Source organism: Castanea sativa, chromosome 3 (genome assembly GCF_040712315.1).
Source record: "Castanea sativa cultivar Marrone di Chiusa Pesio chromosome 3, ASM4071231v1".
Taxonomy (NCBI): Eukaryota; Viridiplantae; Streptophyta; class Magnoliopsida; order Fagales; family Fagaceae; genus Castanea; species Castanea sativa.
Window position 1 is genome coordinate 44,969,845 of NC_134015.1, and position 20,465 is coordinate 44,990,309.

General features: G+C 34.2%; 2 protein-coding genes across 2 annotated transcripts; one reads left to right on the top strand and one right to left on the bottom strand.

Moving 5' to 3' along the window:
* Nucleotides 1-567: 567 nt before the first annotated feature.
* LOC142626787 (uncharacterized) lies at nt 568-6,833 on the bottom strand. The gene is made up of 3 exons (XM_075800492.1): nt 6,664-6,833; nt 4,392-4,741; nt 568-721 (listed from the first exon to the last, which is right to left on the bottom strand). The coding sequence occupies exons 2-3, from the start codon at nt 4,721-4,723 to the stop codon at nt 712-714; spliced, it is 342 nt and encodes a 113-aa protein (XP_075656607.1). The 5' UTR covers nt 4,724-4,741; nt 6,664-6,833; the 3' UTR covers nt 568-711.
* A 4,221-nt stretch (nt 6,834-11,054) lies between these two features.
* LOC142628069 (protein PECTIC ARABINOGALACTAN SYNTHESIS-RELATED) lies at nt 11,055-20,465 on the top strand. Its single transcript, XM_075802027.1, has 11 exons — nt 11,055-11,641; nt 12,646-12,696; nt 12,797-12,887; nt 13,663-13,739; nt 15,448-15,536; nt 17,913-18,032; nt 18,482-18,598; nt 18,699-18,842; nt 18,931-19,054; nt 19,153-19,344; nt 19,653-20,465. Exons 1-11 carry the CDS (start codon nt 11,342-11,344, stop codon nt 20,010-20,012), a joined length of 1,665 nt encoding a protein of 554 aa, XP_075658142.1. The 5' UTR covers nt 11,055-11,341; the 3' UTR covers nt 20,013-20,465.

The following is a 20,465-nucleotide window of genomic DNA, read 5'->3' on the forward strand; positions in this document are numbered from 1 at the left end:
AATACAATTTTCATTTTTTAACCAATCGCACATTCTGCTGGCATCCAAAAGGTTGATAATACAAATTAATATACACTGTTCTGCAGTAAAACGTCTATAATGATCGTTTATGTCAATTAATTTGTTCTTCCGCCAAGAACCTTGTAGTTTAGTGGCATTGCATTTCTCGTTATCCTATATGAGGACAACCAATGTTCAATTCCCCCCATGGCTATAATTATTGAATTATCATAAAAGAAAGAAAGAAAAAAATCTGATATCCTATTAAATTCCAGGTAAACTGCTTTGAATCCAACACCATATGTGTTGAGCTTGAAAATCATCTCTTCCAATAATAGTGCTCTTGGGCAAATTGAATAACAATTGTATGAAGGTAGACCAATTTTTTAGATGCCATGTACAGTAAAGTTGGTTAGATTCTTCAAATATGATTGACTTAACAACATACTAGTTCACGATTTCAACTTTGCAGGCCATGTTCATGTTTCAGCCTTGAGCACACTGCAACAAGATTTCATATTCGTGAACCGTTTATCCACCATTTAACAATTCAATGCATGTGGAGTATCAAGTTTCAAAATGAGAATGAAATTTATGAAATGTTCAAAAAAAAGCCAACCCAATTATATTTGTTATAGTGAGTACAGAAGAGAATGCTGCATAAACCCCTAAGTTCCAGAACAAAAACAAGAAACTGCTCTGCAGATATTCTCATAGACCCCTGCAAATTCCAATCAAGTGTATCAGTGCACATGAGCAAAAATAAATAAAGATATAAGAATATTCTAGATGTGGAAATGAGAAAGCAAACAGGTGATAGTGCTTCTCAAGAATGAACAAAAAAACATAAAAGCCAAGATAAGAAGATGAAGAAGAACAAAATAAGACAATTATATTCTCAACATAATACTTCAAAGAGATAGACCTCCCTTGGCATCTCTATTTAAATTCCCAGTATATAAATAAACAAAGTAACCAAACTCAAGAAACATTACTTATATCTCCAAGTCAACTTAGAAGTAAGTTAAAAAAAGAAAGAAGAAAAAAAATCCAAGGACCTTGTTGCTCACAACTAACGTATGACATTACCACTATTTTACCTTTACTTGCAGAAGATTAAAAAAATTGCATTCCTTATTACCCGCCTAAAAATACAAAACACAACTATAACTCATATGCTATGGACTCAAGTAACAATATCCCAAACCCAAACCCGGATTTAAGAAAATAATAATCAGTTCAATTATTATTATTGTTATTTCTTTATAATTGGATAGTGGGGGAGGAGGGTTTGAATCATGAACATCTTTGTTAAAAACACTAGAAGTTGCCAATTGAGCCACAAGACTTCTTTTTTTTTGGATAAGAATACACAAAGGAGCCTAAGGAATTACAAAGGAAAGAAATATCTACATGTTTAATGACTCTGAATGATTCAATGAAATCACTATCCATAAGATGCAATGCATAAGACCACTGATATAAAGAACTATTGATGATTACTAGCAATTGAGTCCTAGTGTATTCCACATGTTCAAAAGTACATCGATTCCTTTCCTCCATATAGTCCACAACAAATACAAAGGAACAAGATTCCAGAAATCTGAAGAATGAGTAGCTCCCCAATTCTGCCACCCACATAATAGATCAAAGACATTATCTGGTATTACCCACAGGATCCCAAAGGACCTAAAGAGATAACTCCACAACCCAAATGCCAAACCAGTAAATAAAACGAATCAAAAGATGGTCCACCATCTCCTCACTACATCTGCACATACAAAACCAACTCAAAGAGTCACGCCCCTCGAGAAGGTTCTCACATGTAATAATTTTCAATCAAGCCATGGAAACTCTCCAAAGAGCCTTAATCCACCCCCCCCCCCCCCCTACCCTCCTCGTCCTATGGATGGCTTTCCAAGGGAAACACATGGGAATGAACCCCTTAGGGGCTGTTTGGCTGAAAAAAAATGCTCACTCATCACTCATCACTCTATAACTCATTTCCTATAACTCAAAAATCCCCAAATATTTCCAAAACCTGGTTTGGCACCTAAAACTCAGTTTTGTTTTCAACTTTAAAAACTCAAAAACGTAGAACCCACCCTCTGACCATACTACCATTGTTCCACAGGTATGTCTTCTACTTTATTTATTGCAGGTGAGAGCTTTTTTTTTTGGGTTTGCGTTGGGGGTTTTGTGAATCTTTGGAAGGATGTTATGGTGGCCACAGTAGAAACAGAACATCAAACCCAGCACCCAACTGAAAAAAAACCATTACCATGCAAACCACAAAACATCAAACCAATCCATCATAGCAGATCCGACCATTCACACCACCAACACCTTCAACACCACAACAAATTACACTATAAAGTTTAGAAAGAACTAAAAGAGGGAAAAATGAGAAGAGAAAAGATTGTGAGAAGTGAAGAAAGAAAGTACAAAAAATAAGGAAAAAAAAAAGAAGAAAGAACCCAAGCCTAGAAACCCAGTGAAAAGGAATGGAAAAAAAGAAAAGAAAAAAGAAAAAGAAACCAAACCCAGAAACCCAATGTGAAAAGGAAAGAAATGAAGAAAAAATAAATAAAAAAGAAGAAGAAGATAATAGAGAAACCAAGCCCAAATGCAGCGTGAAAGGAAAACAAAAAAAAAGACAACGAGATGAAGAGCACAGAAAATCAAAGAACAAAGAAAAAAGAAGAAGTCTGGTATGATGAGAGAGGAGAGAGGCACGTGAGTGTAGCCATTGGTGGAGTTTTGGAGAGAGCAAAAGCTCTGAGCTTGGATTTGACTACTCTCTGCCGTGGGCCCATGTGTTCCTCAGGAAATTACCAAACTGCCACCATTACTCAGTTTTCAAAACTCAAAAACACCACAAAATTGTTTCCAATTTCCATTACTCATCACCCAATTTAGTGAGAATTGAGTGACAAAAACAAAAACTCAAAACAAATCCAAACACACCCTTTTGCCGCGGGACCCACCAATTTTGAGTGATGGGTGATGAAAACTGAGTGATGGGCGATGAAATTTTGGAAATCCAAACAGCTCCTTAGTGTCTCATTAAAAGATCAAATAGTGAAGTCGCCACTTCACTTTAACTGCCATCTCATCCTATTTCCTCCTTTCTAATGGGAACATGAAATTCTAACAAATGGAGGAATGAAACCACCCCTTCTATCTCCCCATCCTTAAAATTTGAAATTTCTCATAAATCCCACAAAACTCTTGGCATAATCAATTCAATTCCATAATGGTCTGTTTGGATTGAAGGAGAGGGAGGGAGAGTAGAGTAGAGTAAATTTAACACAAAATTAACTTATTTTTAGCCAACTCTACTCTACTCCCCCTCCTTCCCCCCTCCATCCAAACATGCCATAAAAGCTGAAAGAGAAGCAGCCCAATTTATGACAAACCTAGGCATCATATCCCTAGATGAAGCAAAACCTTTCCAATCTATAAAGAACCATGACAAAATGCCACTGCACATACAATAAATGAAAGCCCAAGGAGAGGCTAGAAGAGCTCCCAGATTAATATACTACATCCATCTTTAACAAATTGTTTATACCCAAAATGCAATAGATAATTCACCTAAGGCCCATCAGATGGCAGATTCAAACTAGCTACAATAGTTTGATCTTACAGGTTCAACTCATTTCCTCCACATCTCTGCCCTCTATGTGGTTAGTAAGAGGGGAAAAAAAACACAAGCTTCAACAAAAGTTTTCACTTTTAACACCAGCTTCAACAAAGCTTTCGCTTTTAATACCAGATTCAACAAAGCTTTAAAACTTAAACAGCCCAAAATGAAGAACTTTAAAACAAGACAGGTAACTCAAACGAAGTCTAGAAAGAATTTTCTAGACACTATTAGATTAAATTATTAAACTCGCTATTTTCAAACACTTTTGAGACAATCGGTAATTTGTCTCCTTTTTTATAAGTATTTTTGATAATTCAATATTACAAACTCTTGGCACTGGTAATTTATCATAATATCATCTTGGGTTCAATTCCTTGACTCCACCTTACCTCCCATATTAAAAAAACTTTCACAGGTTGGGCCCCACTTAAGTTCAAGCGACCCACACGTGAAGAGAGAGTGTTCGATTAAATGATTAAATTCACTATTTCTTAACTGGTTAAACTAAATCACTCAAAAAACACACACCCAAGAAACAAACATAAGCATGGGCCTTATGCAATTACTAATTACAATTGAATGAAGACCATAGTTCAGTAATTTTGTACAAACATACTACTACCTTGATTATTCACAATACCAAAAAAGAAATTTAAACTGTTTATTTATCAACAATCAACCAATAATATCATCATGTTGCATATAAAAAGATGAAATGATAGTGATAGAAATAAGGACCAACCTGACTTTCTTGACGAGAATGGCTTTGAGCTTGCGAGCGAGGTCCTGGGATCGAATCTGGCGCTCGAGGTTCTTGCGAGCCAAGATGCGCTTCTCGGAGTTCTTGATGTGGTGCCTCTGCTCCTTCTTTATCAGCCGTTCGATCCCGCTCGATTGCATCTTCCTCTGCATCCACGTCAACGCCTGCTCCAAGTTACCGTCCCGGACCTTCACTCGGATCCCCCTCCATTGCTGAGTCTGATAATGGTTCCCTCCCCAACTCACTGAGTCGATGCTCCCACTCTGACTCGGCCCTCTCATTAGCCTCCATGCCTGCCTCGCCACTAAGTTCATTTTCGAATAAACTAGTTGCTAATCCGTGCGATGCACGGGATAGTTAAATAAAAAAATAATTAATCAACCTCACAGTAAAAGAAAAGGCTAAAGGAATCGATAAGAGGTTGATTTGTCCGTCAAGAAAAAACCTAAAAGAAGGAAAAAAAAAAAAAGAAAGGGAAAACTATGTACAAAGAATTGCAACTGTTTGTATGTTTACCTGGCTTGGCTCAAAGCCAGAATCCAAATTTAATTTTGCAACAATAAAAACATAAAACTTCATATTAATTGTAAATCAACCTCACTACACGAATCTAATTTTCGCTCTACTGTATTTTTGGAGATCATGCTCCTAAACATTCAACGTGTCAAGAATTTCAATAAACACTATTGCCACATCTATCTTTGTTTTAAACATTTAATTTACACATAAGCCAATATCGAGTCCCACTGGGCGTGATTTTGAATTTTACTTATCAAAAAAAATATTTACACATAAGCCAATAGCAAGTGCAGTTAGACAATCTTGACCCAAGCATTCTCCTTCTAAAATCTCATTTCTTTCCTTTAAACCTGCACGTCAAAAGTGATTTCTAGAAAATATTACATTTACACAAAATCTAAGCAACCTAACTCACCTTACATCTTATAATTAAGCTAATAAAATCTTATAATTTCATTTTACAACTATAGCGTCTTGCTCATTAAAATGTCGTACTCAATGCACAAAACTTTTGCTCACTAAAATGCATATGAGTAGGTTTTGTCTTTCGTAGTTGTGTGCTCTTACTATGCAGAAAAAAAAAAAAAAAAAAAAGGAAAAAAAAAAAACACCTTAGACTTTCTTGGATTTTGACATCTTACAACATTGAACATCATCAAACAACATCAGCATGAGATAATGTTATTTCTATGAAGTGAACAAATCTGAAACAAAATCAATGCGTAAAATTCTAAATAGAATTACAATTCAACTGAGCATCAATAATTGCATGAATTAAAAATAAAAGATTCAAAAGCAGAACTCAAAGCTTTTTGTCATATAAGCAAAATCACATATTCTCTTTTTAAATAGCCCGCATTTCCTACATTTTTTTACATTAATTGAAAGAAAAAAGCTCTAATTTATATTGATTCAACTGCATGCGAGGAGGATACTATTCTTAGTAATATCATGGTTTACAATTTTGTCAACATGATTCACACACACACATGCGAAAAGAAAGAAGTGAAAGGATGGTAGTCATATCCATAAAATATAATGTGATCACTTAATTTAGTGCCACTGAGCACCCATTCTCTTGCAATAAATTCAGCCACAGAAAATTACAAAAGGCTACAAATATAATTCCTATGTCAGTATTTGTTGTTGAAATTGTAACTTGGTCTAAAATATAAGTTATATAACTCAGTTATATATGATTATGCAAGATGGGCATGGTATTAGATATTATAAATTTGAGGAAGAGATTCAGAGAGAGGGTTGAGAGAGACTTAACAAATAGCAAGCTTCAATGAATGCCTCTATCATTATGCAAAATCAAATGGCATATTTTAAGTTGGATGATACAAAAAAAAAAAATTCAATACCAATGATGTAAACTTTTTTTTCCCTGCAAAAGAAACAAAAACGTTGAATTTATGGCTTGAGTGAAACTTACAAAATACAGATTGTGTTTGAACAAAGTAAATTAGCCAAACAAACTCTTAGAATCATGAGGAAGAAAGGACAAACACAAGCATCAAATCATCAACAACAGGTTATTAGCTTCCAAAATTAAATCTTTAACTCCTAATCCTTCACAGCTAAGACATAGGCATAAGTCCACGCTAATCTCAACAAAAAACTAAATACAAAAGCTGCTGCTCTTGGCCTAATATGCGCAGCACTTATCCTAAAATAAGTAAGATTGCTGAAAGTAATAACATGTAGATAGTCTTTCAATTGAAATTCTTACCTCGGGTTCAGAATTTGCTCTTCAAAGAAGGCTAGCTTCAATTGCAGATTCTTTGATTTTAGCGCTGGGATTCAGATTTTGCTCTCCAATCTCCAATCTCTCAAGAGAATGAGTCGCATAATATAGGCTTATGAGTTTCTCAGTTGCGGGTTAGGATAAGAGTAATCGGACCCATAACCTAAACCGGTCTAATTAGATCACTATACAATTCCGTTTAAAAATTTGCTATTTTTTTTAAGTTAAAAAAAAAAAATTTTGCTATTAAGTTTGTAATTAAATTTTCCTAAAAAATAAAGAAAGTATGTAATTAACTAATGAAAAAAAAATGATTCTCAAAAAAAAAAAACTAATGATAAAAATATTTTTATTAATTTATAGATTTTTTTAATGTGAGAAAAATATTTTTAATGGTAATTTTTTAACGAAATTTGATTAAAAACTTAAGTAAAATTTATAATTTAAAATTTAGAAAATTCAATTAAACAAAAGCAAAATTAGATGGCTAGGTTGAATTTCAGTCAAACTTAGAGAGTATAATTTTCATTTTAACAAAAAATAATAATAATCTTTTCATTTACTGCTTATGATTTGTTGTAAAAATATTATGAATGGGTGGATTCCAATTAACTCAACTTTTTAATACCTTTACAGTCCAATGGGTGACTCACTAATTAAATCAATTAGGACTGTGAAGGAGCCAAGCAAATCCGAGTATTAAAAGTTTAGTCTTGTTCATGTAATTTTATTTCAAATAAAAGCTTATCACTAAATAATATTACATGCTCAAGCTTGGTTCATTTTCTTATCAAACAAGTCCAAGCTTATTCACAAGCTACTTGATTAACTTATATTTTTGTTTCCATGTATAGTAAAACCATGATTTGAAATTTCTTAAACCTTCACAAATCTATGAATTTTTACTAGAAGTGTGGAGTATTTCTTTTTTATTTTTTACTCAATCCTACCTTGTCAAGTTAAGAAATTCTCAACCCAACCTAACTTATCGCATATGTAGAAATCAATCTAATCCAACCATCAGGGGTTTAGGTTGAGTGGTTGGGATATGCATACATGTTTTATGCCTTATAAAAAATTGGATTTTCATTATTTATTTATTTATTTTTCAATAAATTGTTATAATTCGTATGATGTGCTTAAATTATATTCCAAATTTCCAAATTTATCAAAAATAATTCTTAAAAATACCAAAATCAATCAAGCTACAAAAATTTGAATTATGATAATATATAATGGATTGTGTTGGGTTAGAGGGGTTGAAAAATTATTAACTTGATTCCAATCTGACCTAACATTTAAAATAAAATTCCAACATGAGGCGTTAGGTTGGTGGAATTGATGTCAGGGCTGGCCTTAGGCCTAGGTCATTTAGGCCATGACCTAGACCTCCTAATATAGAGAGGCCCACAAATATAGGGGCAATGTATATATATATATATATATATATATATATATATATATATATATATATATAATCTTAAAACTAAAAGAAATATGTGAGTAATGCTATATATACTGTAGGGGCGCGGTTTGGATCCTAAGCTCAAGAAGTAACTGGATTAGGACTCAAAGAGCCCAACACAATGAATTTGTAGAGAGTGAGTTTAAAAATTAGGTTTCAATGGATTGAGCAATGCGCACAGTGGACTAAAGATAGTAAGAAAGCAAAGAAAAACAAGCTTTATGCAAAGAAATCATTCCTTGGCAAAATCCGAGGAGAGTAGTCCTTGAGTATATTTCTTTTAGATTTTGATACAATTTTAGTTCTTGTTGCTACAGTATTTTCTTTACAGATTCTTTGATGACTCCCTATTCCTGGAGGATCTCTTCCATTATATAACCCATTTCCCTTGATGTTAGCCCTCCATTTGTCGGTTATGTAGGCTACTACTCGAGTGCTTGTCCCATCAGATGCCCTCCCAAATTTTTTACAAGTTGCGGCAACCAAGACAGCATTATCCCAGAGTCTTCTCCACAAAAATGCAGCCAGGGGGTTTGATGGGGTACATTAAATGTGGTGACAGCTACTATCCCTCTAGTCACGTTAGAGCTAACCTCCTATCTGAAGGGAAAATTCTTAGGTACTCCTGGAGTACGGAGAAATAGTGCTCCCTCCTTTCACATTCATGGTGGATCTCACTATGAATTTAATGAGCGGACCCCACCATGAATGTGAAAAAAGAGAACACCATTCTCTATACTTCGGGAGTACCTAAGAATTACTTCTCTCTGAAGTTCTTCCTCTACAGTATGACCTCCTTTGGTGATGTGCCATTGACGTGGTCATGACTCGCCTCTCAAGCATCACTGTTCGAGGATATGGTCTCCTTGAAACTGCACTGGATTCATCGGTCTCGAGGTATGACACGTGTCACTCCTATCTTATTAAATTGATGTATCCCACATATACTTTCTCCTCGCTCTTAAGAAGGCCTAAAAGAAATTAGAGTTTTATTAGTAATACTACATGTTTACTACATAAGTCTTATCAGTGGCAGCTTGATGCATTTAGGGGCCTAAGACAAAAATTGATTATCTTGTTTTAGATACAAAATTACTACTAATTAACATGAACTACACAGAATTTTTTATTTTTTCAAAATTTTATAGACAAAAAAGTTGACAACTTTTCATACTTATTGATATGGCAGATTGATAGTGGTAAGTAAAAAAGTGGTGTTAGTGGTATACTTAGATGAGAACTAGTAAAAATTTGCTAACTCAATTGTTATTATAATTCTTATTTTTTTTACAAGTGCAACATTCACAATATTTTTTACAATATATCCTAGGTTTTAAGTTACTTTTTGTTTTCTATTTGAAAATATCACTATAATTATTTTTTTGCCATTAATAACATGTTGCAACAACCTACATTATTTTTTCTTGGCATTAGTTGTAAGAGTGTTGTGAAAAATATTGTGGACGTTGCGTTTTTTTTAATTTTTTATTTTTTCTACACCTGGTAAAAAAAATTATTTTATTTATTGATTATAAATAACCCTATTGGTTAAAATTTGGAGGTTTTTTATTTTTTTACTTGGGGCCTTAGGCTACTGCATCTCTTGCTCACCCATTCAGCCAGCCATGAGTCTTATAAATTGGATATGTAACCAAACCAATAAGTAATTCAATACTGATTTATTCTTTTATTGAAGTGTCATATCATTAACTGTCATATCATTAACACATAAATTGTAAGCTTTTTGTAATAAAATTAGTAGTAATTTTATAATTTTCTCAAAAAAAAAAAAAATTCAACCTAGTTACTACACATTTATGACCAAAAATCTTACTAAGTAATATAGCAAGAATATAATTAGAACCATTGCACATCATTGGTGCGATTATCACTCTACAAGTATAAGTGTTTGTGAGGTATGGGAGGCAATTGCTGAGATTTAAGTTTTTAGGAGAGAGCTTCACACACATATACACTTAGATTAGGTTAGAGTATGATTTCTATATTATATATATATATATATATATATATATATATATATATATATAAAAGAATACAATTAGTGTCACTTGAACAATATAATAAATGAATTCATAAAAAACTTTTTTTTTATTAGTGATATGTTAGTTTGTAAAACCTATATAGTAAAAATTCTAGAACCACTAACTCACTATTGGTGAATCAATCATATTAAAAAGTTAAAATTCATAACATATTTGGAATGAAAAAAAAAATATAAATAAACTAAATATTATTTAAGTGATATTTAAATATAAAAAGACTCTTTAAAATCTTGCCTTAGGCCTTGTACTGTCTTGCACTGACCTTTTTTTTTTTTTTGAGGAAGGTCTTGCATTGACCTTGATTGATGCACACACCTAATTTTTACTATAAATGGACTCTATATTATCAATAAACTATAAATACTAATTTAATATGATATGATCCTATTTACAAACTTACACAATTTATTATTAATTCAAGAATCTTGTAACTTAATTGATACCTTTCCATGCACAAAGTGCTGGAGAGTTTAGATAGAACATGTTCATAATTAAATTGAGCGTGCAAGTTTATGAGCTTGTTCACAAACACGTTATTATGTTTGACTTTAGTAGATCTAGTAGTCATGCCTAAACTTGGCTTGGGCTTGAATTGTTTGCTGAACGAACATAAACAAACATTTTTTTTGGGTAGGAAAATAAGTGTTTTTTTTTTTTTGGAGTCAGGTCCAAGTTATTCATAAACTTTCATACTTGGCGAATAACTTTTTTGACAGTTTATTTTCAATTTTTCATAATTAAAAAAAAAATAGAATAAATAGATAGGATTTAGGAGTATTGCCATTGTAAATGACCAAAATGACATTGAGATATAAATAACAAGACTTCATATCTATCTACTTATCTAGTCTTTATCTTGTACGAACGATGCAGCAGAACTCGATCTGAACTCACATGGACTCCGTGTAACGAGAAAAAAGAACCTTCCACCACTCACAGACTACCAAGTACACAAATAACCCACAACTACAATTACACAAAACCCAAACCAATCCAAACCAAGAAAAAAAAAAAAAAAATCCGAAACCCAAAAAGAAAGAAAGAAGCGGAAAAAAAAGAAAAGAAGAAGCCAAAACCCAAAATACACATACACAGAGAGCGAGAGAGAAAGCTGGATTTCAGTCCGAGGCGAGCCATGATCGAGCTCAGGCACTCAAGCTCGATCGGGCCTCGAGCCACTTCGTCGCCGATGAAGCGCGACGGTGACTCTTCCCCTCTGATTCCGGAGAACTATCCCGACGACGACGAGGATCGCGATCGACATTCCTCCAAAGATCGCGACCGTCCGTTCTCTTGGTACAGTTTCCATTCCTGGTGCCCCTTCTTCGGCGACGATTCTAGGGTTTCTCCCTGCAACTCCAGGATCTCGCTTTTCTTGCTTGTCGTTCTCGTCCTCGCTGGCCTGATTTCCGCTTTCTCGATCGTCAACCATTGGGTTAGTGCTCTCGTTTCATGTCATTTCTGGTTGTGTGCATTTTGGGGGATTTGGTTTGCGTTTCTGTGAATTTTCTGTTTTTATTTTTCCCTCTACTTGTGCCTGTGTTTGGTTGCTCAGAAAATGTGGAAACGAAATGAGCATTTGGATTTTGGTTGGAATTTGAAAAAACCTACTAAATTAGGCACTGTTTAGTTTAAATTAATACTGTTATGAACGCTTTGTTTTCAAACATTCAGAAAACAGTTCAATTTTGACTGATTTGATCTTAGGAGATTAGGACGCTAATCTGTATCAAGCTTTGTATTTTGCTTTTATTAACATTTATTGTAGTTAAATGCCAGGGACACACATTTTCACAACAAATTCTAGGTGGGAAACTGAGAGCGGTAGGTAAAAAAAAATGATGTTAGTGGTGGGTCCAGATAAGAACCAATAATAGATTGCCACCTGAGATTTGTTGTGAAATTGTTGTGACATTGTTGTAGATGTAGCACCTGCACTTCTCTTTATTGTATGAATTTAAGGGTGCTTTGGTGAAATTTGGATTGATCTTGAAAATTAGCTGTATGTGGATGGAGCTGGAAAAATGATTATATACATTGACATTTTATTGTTTAGGGTTATGTGCTTTGGTGCATCTTCAATGAGATGTATTGTATTTGTGGTAAAACGTTGTTGCTGATCGGGTTTTGACTATCTTTGTAGTTTTAGTTTCTTTATGGTTCTGTTTACTGTATGGTCTGACTTCCGTAGATGCATGAATTTATTATAAAAGAAAAGGTTGCCCGCACAAGGTAGCTCAATTGGTTGGCCTCATGGAAACCCCTCCATGCCCGTGAGGTCTCCTGTTCAACTCTTGGGATTACCTGATCCACAGTTCTCGCGGGCAGGGTTGTGTATCTACCATCTGGCATGTATAGAAATTTTTTAGTGTTGATAGTCTCAAATATATTCTTGTCTTCATAATCTGCATAACTAACTTTGGTTTCAATTTATTGCAGAATGCCCCTTATTTGTGTAAAAAAGATGGCATTGTTCTTCACTGCCCACTTGTAAGTTCTCAAAGGATCTTCTTTTGGTTATTTCTTTCCTCTTTGATCACATATATTCTTGGTATCTTTGCCAAACATTTATCTTATCTTTTATTTTTAGGTCAAGGAAGGTCCCTCACTCTGGGAGAATCCTTACTCAACAACCACATCTTGGAAGCCTTGTGCTGAGCGCCGTGATGGTGGAATATCAGGTAAATTTTGGGTTTGTTGAATAATTCGCGCGAACGCGCACGCGCACCCACACCCACACACATAATTATAATTTTTCAGTTTATACTTCTAGGGCTATGTGGAAGAGTTTGTATTTGTGGAACTGAAGTAAGGATAGTGTCATTCAGGAAGTTGACTTCTAATTTTCCATTTTTCTATCTACTGTGAGATCTTTAATCCATTCATCTCACATCTAACTAGTATAGTCAATATGCTTTGGGTGAAATTGGTCATAATTAGGGTGGATTGCTATTTAGTGTTCTGGGGGCTGTGGGATATTTGGAACAGAATCTAGCACTTAGTGCATTACTGGAATTCCCCAACTGCCATAACGCCTTGTTCTTTTGGATTCTTTTTTATTTTTGTTATTGTTTTTACCCCCTTGGAGAACTTCTCTGGGTTGATCTATAACTATATATGTGTAATTTTTTTCTTTATGTCACACAGGAGACCTGGCCTGGGCCATATATTTGTTGCCCTATACACTCAAATCTATTATGAAGACATTTCTGATATTGCGTGCCTTAAAGTTGTATGATGGAGTTAAAAGATGTGTTAAAATTAAAATTTGCATTTTAACTAAGATTGTGCCTATCTTGTTTATGTAAAAAAAGATCTGTTATGCTATTCTATTCTTCTTACCTTCTTCTGATATGGTTATTGCAACATTCTTGATTGCTAATTTCAAGTTTAGCTTCTCTTTTGCTGTTTATATGTGTTTCTTTTTATTCTAGCAACTTTCTTGCCTATTTGCAGATCTTCCTACTGAAAACAAAACAAATGGCTATATATTCATCCATGCTGAGGGTGGTCTGAATCAACAAAGAATTGCTGTATGACTTCTTTTCTGCAAAATTGTAATCTGATCAAGAAATTCCCCCCCCCTTTTTTTTTCCTTTGTATTGTTTTCAATCTATACATATTTATTATTCCCTTCTTCCTCCCATGCTCCTCTCTTTATATTTTGCTGCATATATCACGGTTCTTCAATGTATTTGTGTTAAGAAAAGTTGAAGTGAATGAAATGGGTGAAAAGATGAGTGTGGTACAGTATATGCATGTGATTAATTTAACATTATACTTCAGTGGGTCTTGAACCCACAATCTCACCTGCTACCTAGATCTTATAAGGGTAGGAGGTGCTAGTTGAGCTACTGCTTATTGGCAAATTTGAGGGAGTAATTGTGTAAGGATATAACTTAACTAATGGAAATGTAGCAACTAGTTTTGATGCGTAAAATTGATTATTGAAACACCATTTCTGTCGTGTTTATCTTTTAGACTCACACTACTATAATTTATTGTGCCTTGCTTTGTAGCACATTATATATTTGATCAAACTAGATTTTCTAAGTAATGTAGAGCTGTAATTTAAATTTTATGAATGTGTTTCTTATTATTTTGGGAATTGACATGTAAAAAAGCTATAATATTAAAAAATAATGTATGTGGACCGCAACATCCAAACAATTTTTAAAGAATAACATAAAACAGTGGATTTTAGAGGTTCAAATGGTTATATATAGAGGAAGATTTTACCTTCATGGTGAAGATTTGAGGGGCAATTATCTAAGGATATAACTTAACTAACAGAAATGGAACAACTAGATATGGGTTGCAAAAAATTGATGATTGAAGTACACCATTTCTAATATGTTTATCCTCTTATTAGACCAGCGCTATGATTTATTGCCTAGCTTAGCTTCATTGCACATTATATATTTGATCAAACTAGATTTTCTTAGGGATGTGGGGCTGTAATTTAAAGTTTATGAGTGCCCTTTTTATTATTTTTGGGAATTGATATGTAAGAAAGCTATCAGGTTCTGAAATCATGCATGTGGACCACAAACTTCAAATAAATTTTTAAAGAATCACATACAAAAATAGGTTGTAGAGGTTCAATGATTAAATATAAAGGAAAATCATAATGTTAGTTTTTCCCAAAAAAATAAAAAAATACAACCATAATACATGATGAGAAGAAGGAAAGGGAAAGTGTTGTCTTCATAGTGATTGAACTTTGTTGCATTTAACAGATTCTAAATATTTGATACTTGTGACTTGCCTCAATGGCATTTAAAAAAACTTCGCCATTGTCATTTACATGATAGAACTTTCATGCTTTTTTGCTTGAAAATAGAAGTTTCATGCTATTACTATGGTGACATGATATCTTTGGAAATTAATCAGGACATTCTTAAAATCTTTGGTTTTCTTTTGTGTGGCCCATTGAGCTATATTGACTTGTGTGTGTTGTGCTAATCTATAATTAATGACCACAATGATCTTTTTCTAAATAAGGTCATGCACAGTGGATTACAGTTATTAAACCTAAGTGTAGTTATGGAAGCAGGGTTAAACTTTTCTGCTGGTTGATTGTGAGTCATGGTGTAGTTTGATATTATGTTTCCCATGTAAATTTAAAATTTGTATCTGTTCAGTTTTCATTAATTTCTGTAAAGCTTTGCCGTATATTTGTATTTAAATGACTGGTAGCTTTCTAACAATTTACTCATGGTGAATCTTTCTTGTGTGCAGATATGCAATGCAGTTGCAGTGGCTAAAATAATGAATGCTACCTTAATTTTGCCAGTGTTGAAGCAAGACCAGATTTGGAAAGACCAAACGTGAGAAATCTTGATTGATGCTGTTATACATTTCTATATCTAAAATACTCACCTAGTCACATAATAAGTATAGATAAATAATTGGAGTGTATAATCCTGATAGTAATGGTCCCTGTTTCTGATATATGTCATGAGAATTGAAACTCAAAAATTTCTGCTTCAAATTTTTCTTTTATATGGTATAAAAAGTGAACAATGATTTTGTCATTAGAGAACTTTTGTGATTGTAATATCACGTTTTTCAGGATTACACCTCTGACAATAGCAAGAAATATGTATTTTTCAATAAAGTAAAGAAAACACCAAGGGTAGTCTTAACATTGACTCTCTACAAACCCTGATCTGTACTTTGGCTGATATCATTATCTATGTCGCCATATATTCTTGGAAATCCCTTGCTTCTATGTTTCAGACTTTACTATTTTATCTTTTAAGTTTTTTGAAGTTTAACATTTTAGAAAACCTTGTGAGACATCTGTCTGACTAAAATGATGCATATGTATCATTTTGCCTCTCAAGAGTTATCTTTTTCTCATTCATAGACATTAAAATCGTAAGAAATTATGTTGTAATCATGTAGTATTTAAAACCTTTCCCAAAACAGCTAATAAATTTAATTGCTTTTGATGTGAGAGATTCAAATAGATATATATTTCAATTTATTATTATTCAATTTTGCAAGTTTGTATTTTTGGTCAATTGTATTTTATTTTTAGGTCCTAGTATTTAATTAGTTATTAGTATTTTTACTTCAATAAGCCATTTAGAATTATAGTTTAGTATTCCTACATAAGCAAAGTATGTGCTCCTATCAAAGGGAGATTATTTTGATGAATAAAGTCTCTATTTAAATTGTCCCATAGCTTGGTGGTGACTCTAGTGGTTTTTTATGCTTGGTGCTGACTTCAAGTAGGCCTAGGGGTTGACTCCTAGGTTCCTATCCTTTATTTTCCTGCTTTTTAACTTTTCTGTTGCATCGTTCTGGTTGTGTTCTACCAATATGGGTTTTCAAAGGTTCTGTTCAAATATCTATAAGTGTCAGCCTCCCAAGTGATGACATGACAGTAATGGCCCTGTATGACCTGACTGGTTCTCATGATGGGTTGTCACTCAGCGATGAGAATTGAACTTGAGAGGTGATTCAGGCAACCCTGATTGCAGTTCTTCCTATATACTTTGCTTACATTGGAATATTGAACCCTAATTTTAACTGGTGTAAGAAACCCTAATTGCATCATTACAAAAATAACCTTGCTTCTAGAAATTACAAGACTAATACCTAATTAAATACTATGACCTAAAATTAAAATACCTTTGACCAAACACACGGTTAGCAAAATTAAATAATGCTAAATTAAAATAAATATCTATTTGAGTCTCCTGCATAGTTGGATGGAGAGGAATTCATGATCTAAAGTATAATTCGGTCCCCAAATTCCATTTCTTCCATTTTTGGTAGAAAATAACAACTGCATTTATGCAATTCTTTTTGGAATCAAAGGGAACTCCTGGTTCCATGTTTGAATTCAAGGGTTCCTACTCCTTTGATTCCTCACTAGGAAGTAGTTCATTTATTTCCAGTTTACTACATGACAAATGCACCTCTATTATCCTCACCACTCCACCTACAACTGCTATCACCACACCAGCAGTTGAAATCCTACTCCAGTAGAAGTTACACTACTATCATCTATAGCCCTCATGGCTGCCAGTCAGACTACCATCACAATTATATACACGAACACCACTACCAAATGCTGCCTTCTGCTTCCAATATCATTAGTGCCAGTGCTTATGTGACCCCTTTTTTTCTTTCTTTCTCTAAAGCCTTTAAAATAAACTCCCCAGCAGAACTGTTTCCATTGCACCCACCACAACCACTCTCACTGGCCATTATGCTGCCACAACCACCTGTTCCACCATCACATCTTTAGAACTTCACAGATAAGTGCGTTGGAAGATTAGATTGCTTAATTCTGTGAGACTTTTAATTCATTCACTCAGTACAGATCATAGTCTTCACTTGAATTTTATGTAACTCAAAAGAAATTTTACCATATGAAATTTCAATGCATCTTCTAGAGGAACTCCACTTATAATTTGATTTCAGTTGGCTAACCTTTATCGATGTTACTTATCAAAAAAAAAAAAAAACCCCTTTATTGATGTTATGAAGTTCTGCTCAATCATCATGTCCAAATTCTTTTATTTCCATTGTTCTATTATGATGATTAGTATTGTCTCTCAGAGCTAAATTGAGCAAATTCCCACCTAAAAAACAATTGGTCAATGGATACCATCACGTCATTGAGCACTGCATGGTAATGTGTTTTTTCAGGAACACCTATCTTTACTTTTCTTTTTAAATTTCTGCAGGAAATTTGAAGACATCTTTGATGTAGATCATTTCATTGACTACCTGAAGCATGATGTGCGAATCGTCCGGGATATCCCTGATTGGTTTACTGACAAATCAGAGCTTTTCACAAGTATAAGGTTTGGTTGCTTCCTATGATTCTGATTTAGAGCCATTAACAAATACAATAACCCGAATAAAACATATATTCTTCCTCTGCAGGATTTATAAATTGTTTTCTTTGATCTTTTACGCTTGACAAAATATGGTTATCAGTCAAATATATTTTTGCACTAAATTTATAATTTATATCTTTGGATGAAATTGTTCATTTGGATTTTTGTACAAATTGAAAAATAAATTTGAAATTGTTGTTGCTTTTGCTAGTGACCATAGAGGGAATTGAAAACTTTTTCAGATAGGACTGCAAGATAGTTTATTTAAGGTTTTACTGAATACAAAATGCCTGGATTGACCTTATGAATTTTAAGGTCAACATTTATGAATGAACTAAATGTTATCTTGATGTTTCATTTATGCCAATTGCTTATGACTTGTTTTGATTGCAAAATTGTGTTATGTTATATAGACGGACAGTAAAAAACATTCCTAAGTATGCACCAGCACAATTTTACATTGATAATGTTCTGCCCCGAATCAAGGAGAAGAAGATAATGGCACTTAAACCTTTTGTCGATCGGCTTGGGTAAGTCATGAGTGTTTTTTGTGTATGTTTTACTGCAGTCGCAGTTCTGGATTTATCCAAAAAAATGTAATGATTGTCACATGCAATGATCTGGGTTCAGGTATGACAATGTTCCTCAAGAAATCAACAGGCTAAGGTGCAGGGTGAATTATCATGCTCTGAAATTTCTTCCTGAGATTGAGCAGATGGCTGATTCACTGGCATCAAGGATGAGAAACCGTACAGGCAGTTCAAATCCTTACATGTATGTGAAATTGGTTGTGAAGGTTTTTGAACAATATTCTGGGTCTTGCTAGTACCCAACTGTACTAACAATTTACCTTAAATAATAGGGCTCTTCATCTTCGGTTTGAAAAAGGGATGGTTGGCCTATCATTCTGTGATTTCGTGGGAACAAGGGAGGAGAAAGCCAAAATGGCAGAATATAGAAAGAAGGAATGGCCTAGACGTTATAAGGTGACCTGGAATGATGACAATTTGATTGGCTTCTGGGAGAGAAGTTAATAGAAATAATTTACCAAATGTTTCTCATCTTGTGGTGATTTGATATGCAGAATGGTTCCCATCTCTGGCAATTGGCCCTGCAGAAGCGGAAGGAAGGACGATGTCCTCTTGAGCCTGCAGAAGTGGCTGTGCTTCTCCGGGCAATGGGCTATCCTAAGGAAACTCAAATTTATGTAGCTTCGGGGCAGGTCTATGGTGGACATAACAGAATGGCGCCCCTCAGGAACATGTTCCCAAACCTGGTAAAGTAGCAGTTGTTTGGAATAATCTCCTCACTCCACTCTTCATTCCCTCTCTTCCCCCTCTCATGGATGGCATTTAGGGAGAAAAAAAAAACTTTGAAAGTATCACATATGCAATAAGTCTTGGATCATGAAGAATTTAAAAGTTGAGAACTTCTAAGAAATTATATGTCATAGTAGCTAAACAACTTTTTGTTTCTGTTGGCTTGGTAAGAAATTGATTGGGTTGAGTGAGGGAAGATTTTTAAATTGTCCGTTTTTTTATTTCCTTTACTTAATTCATTATTCATTTTGAGTGTTTATGACAGGTTACAAAGGAGGAGTTGGCGACTAAGGAGGAGTTGGCTGGTTTCAGGAAGCATGTTACAAGCTTAGCAGCCCTAGACTTCTTGGTCTGCTTGAAGTCTGATGTATTTGTGATGACCCATGGAGGCAACTTTGCTAAACTGATAATTGGGGCACGCAGGTACATGGGTCACAGTCAAAAATCTATAAAACCGGACAAGGGGCTTATGTCTAAATCTTTTGGAGACCCTTACATGGGATGGGCCAACTTTGTAGAAGATGTGGTTGTTACCCATCAGACACGGACTGGATTGCCGGAAGAGACCTTTCCTAACTATGACCTCTGGGAGAACCCCCTGACTCCTTGCATGTGTAAAGCCTGACCACAAGGATTTATATACACGAATGTTTCTCACTGAGATTTATTTGGAGTATCTCCAATAACCTAAACATTCTCAATTGAAAATTGAAGACTTATCCCACCCCTAAAGAAAAATCTGCACAGAGTGGCTTATATAGTTTTGAGGTGGGAGACTTACGATATGCATTGGAGGTACAGTGGCCTGCAGGAGAGAAGTTTTAAAAGAATCTTTTGGGGGTTCTCATTGTAAGATCGATGGTTACATCCTCTTTTAAGAGATGCGGCAGTTTTGACTTGACTTCAGAACGTTGTATCATTTTTTTACCAGTTTTTGGTACAAAAGCACTAGATAATTTCTAATGTATCATTTGAAATCGTGTAAATTTTAAGTTTAGTGCACCAGATGTCTTTTACTAATGCAACTCTTGCAAGTGAAAATGCACAGACAATCCAACGCAGCTTGTTAACTCAGCTC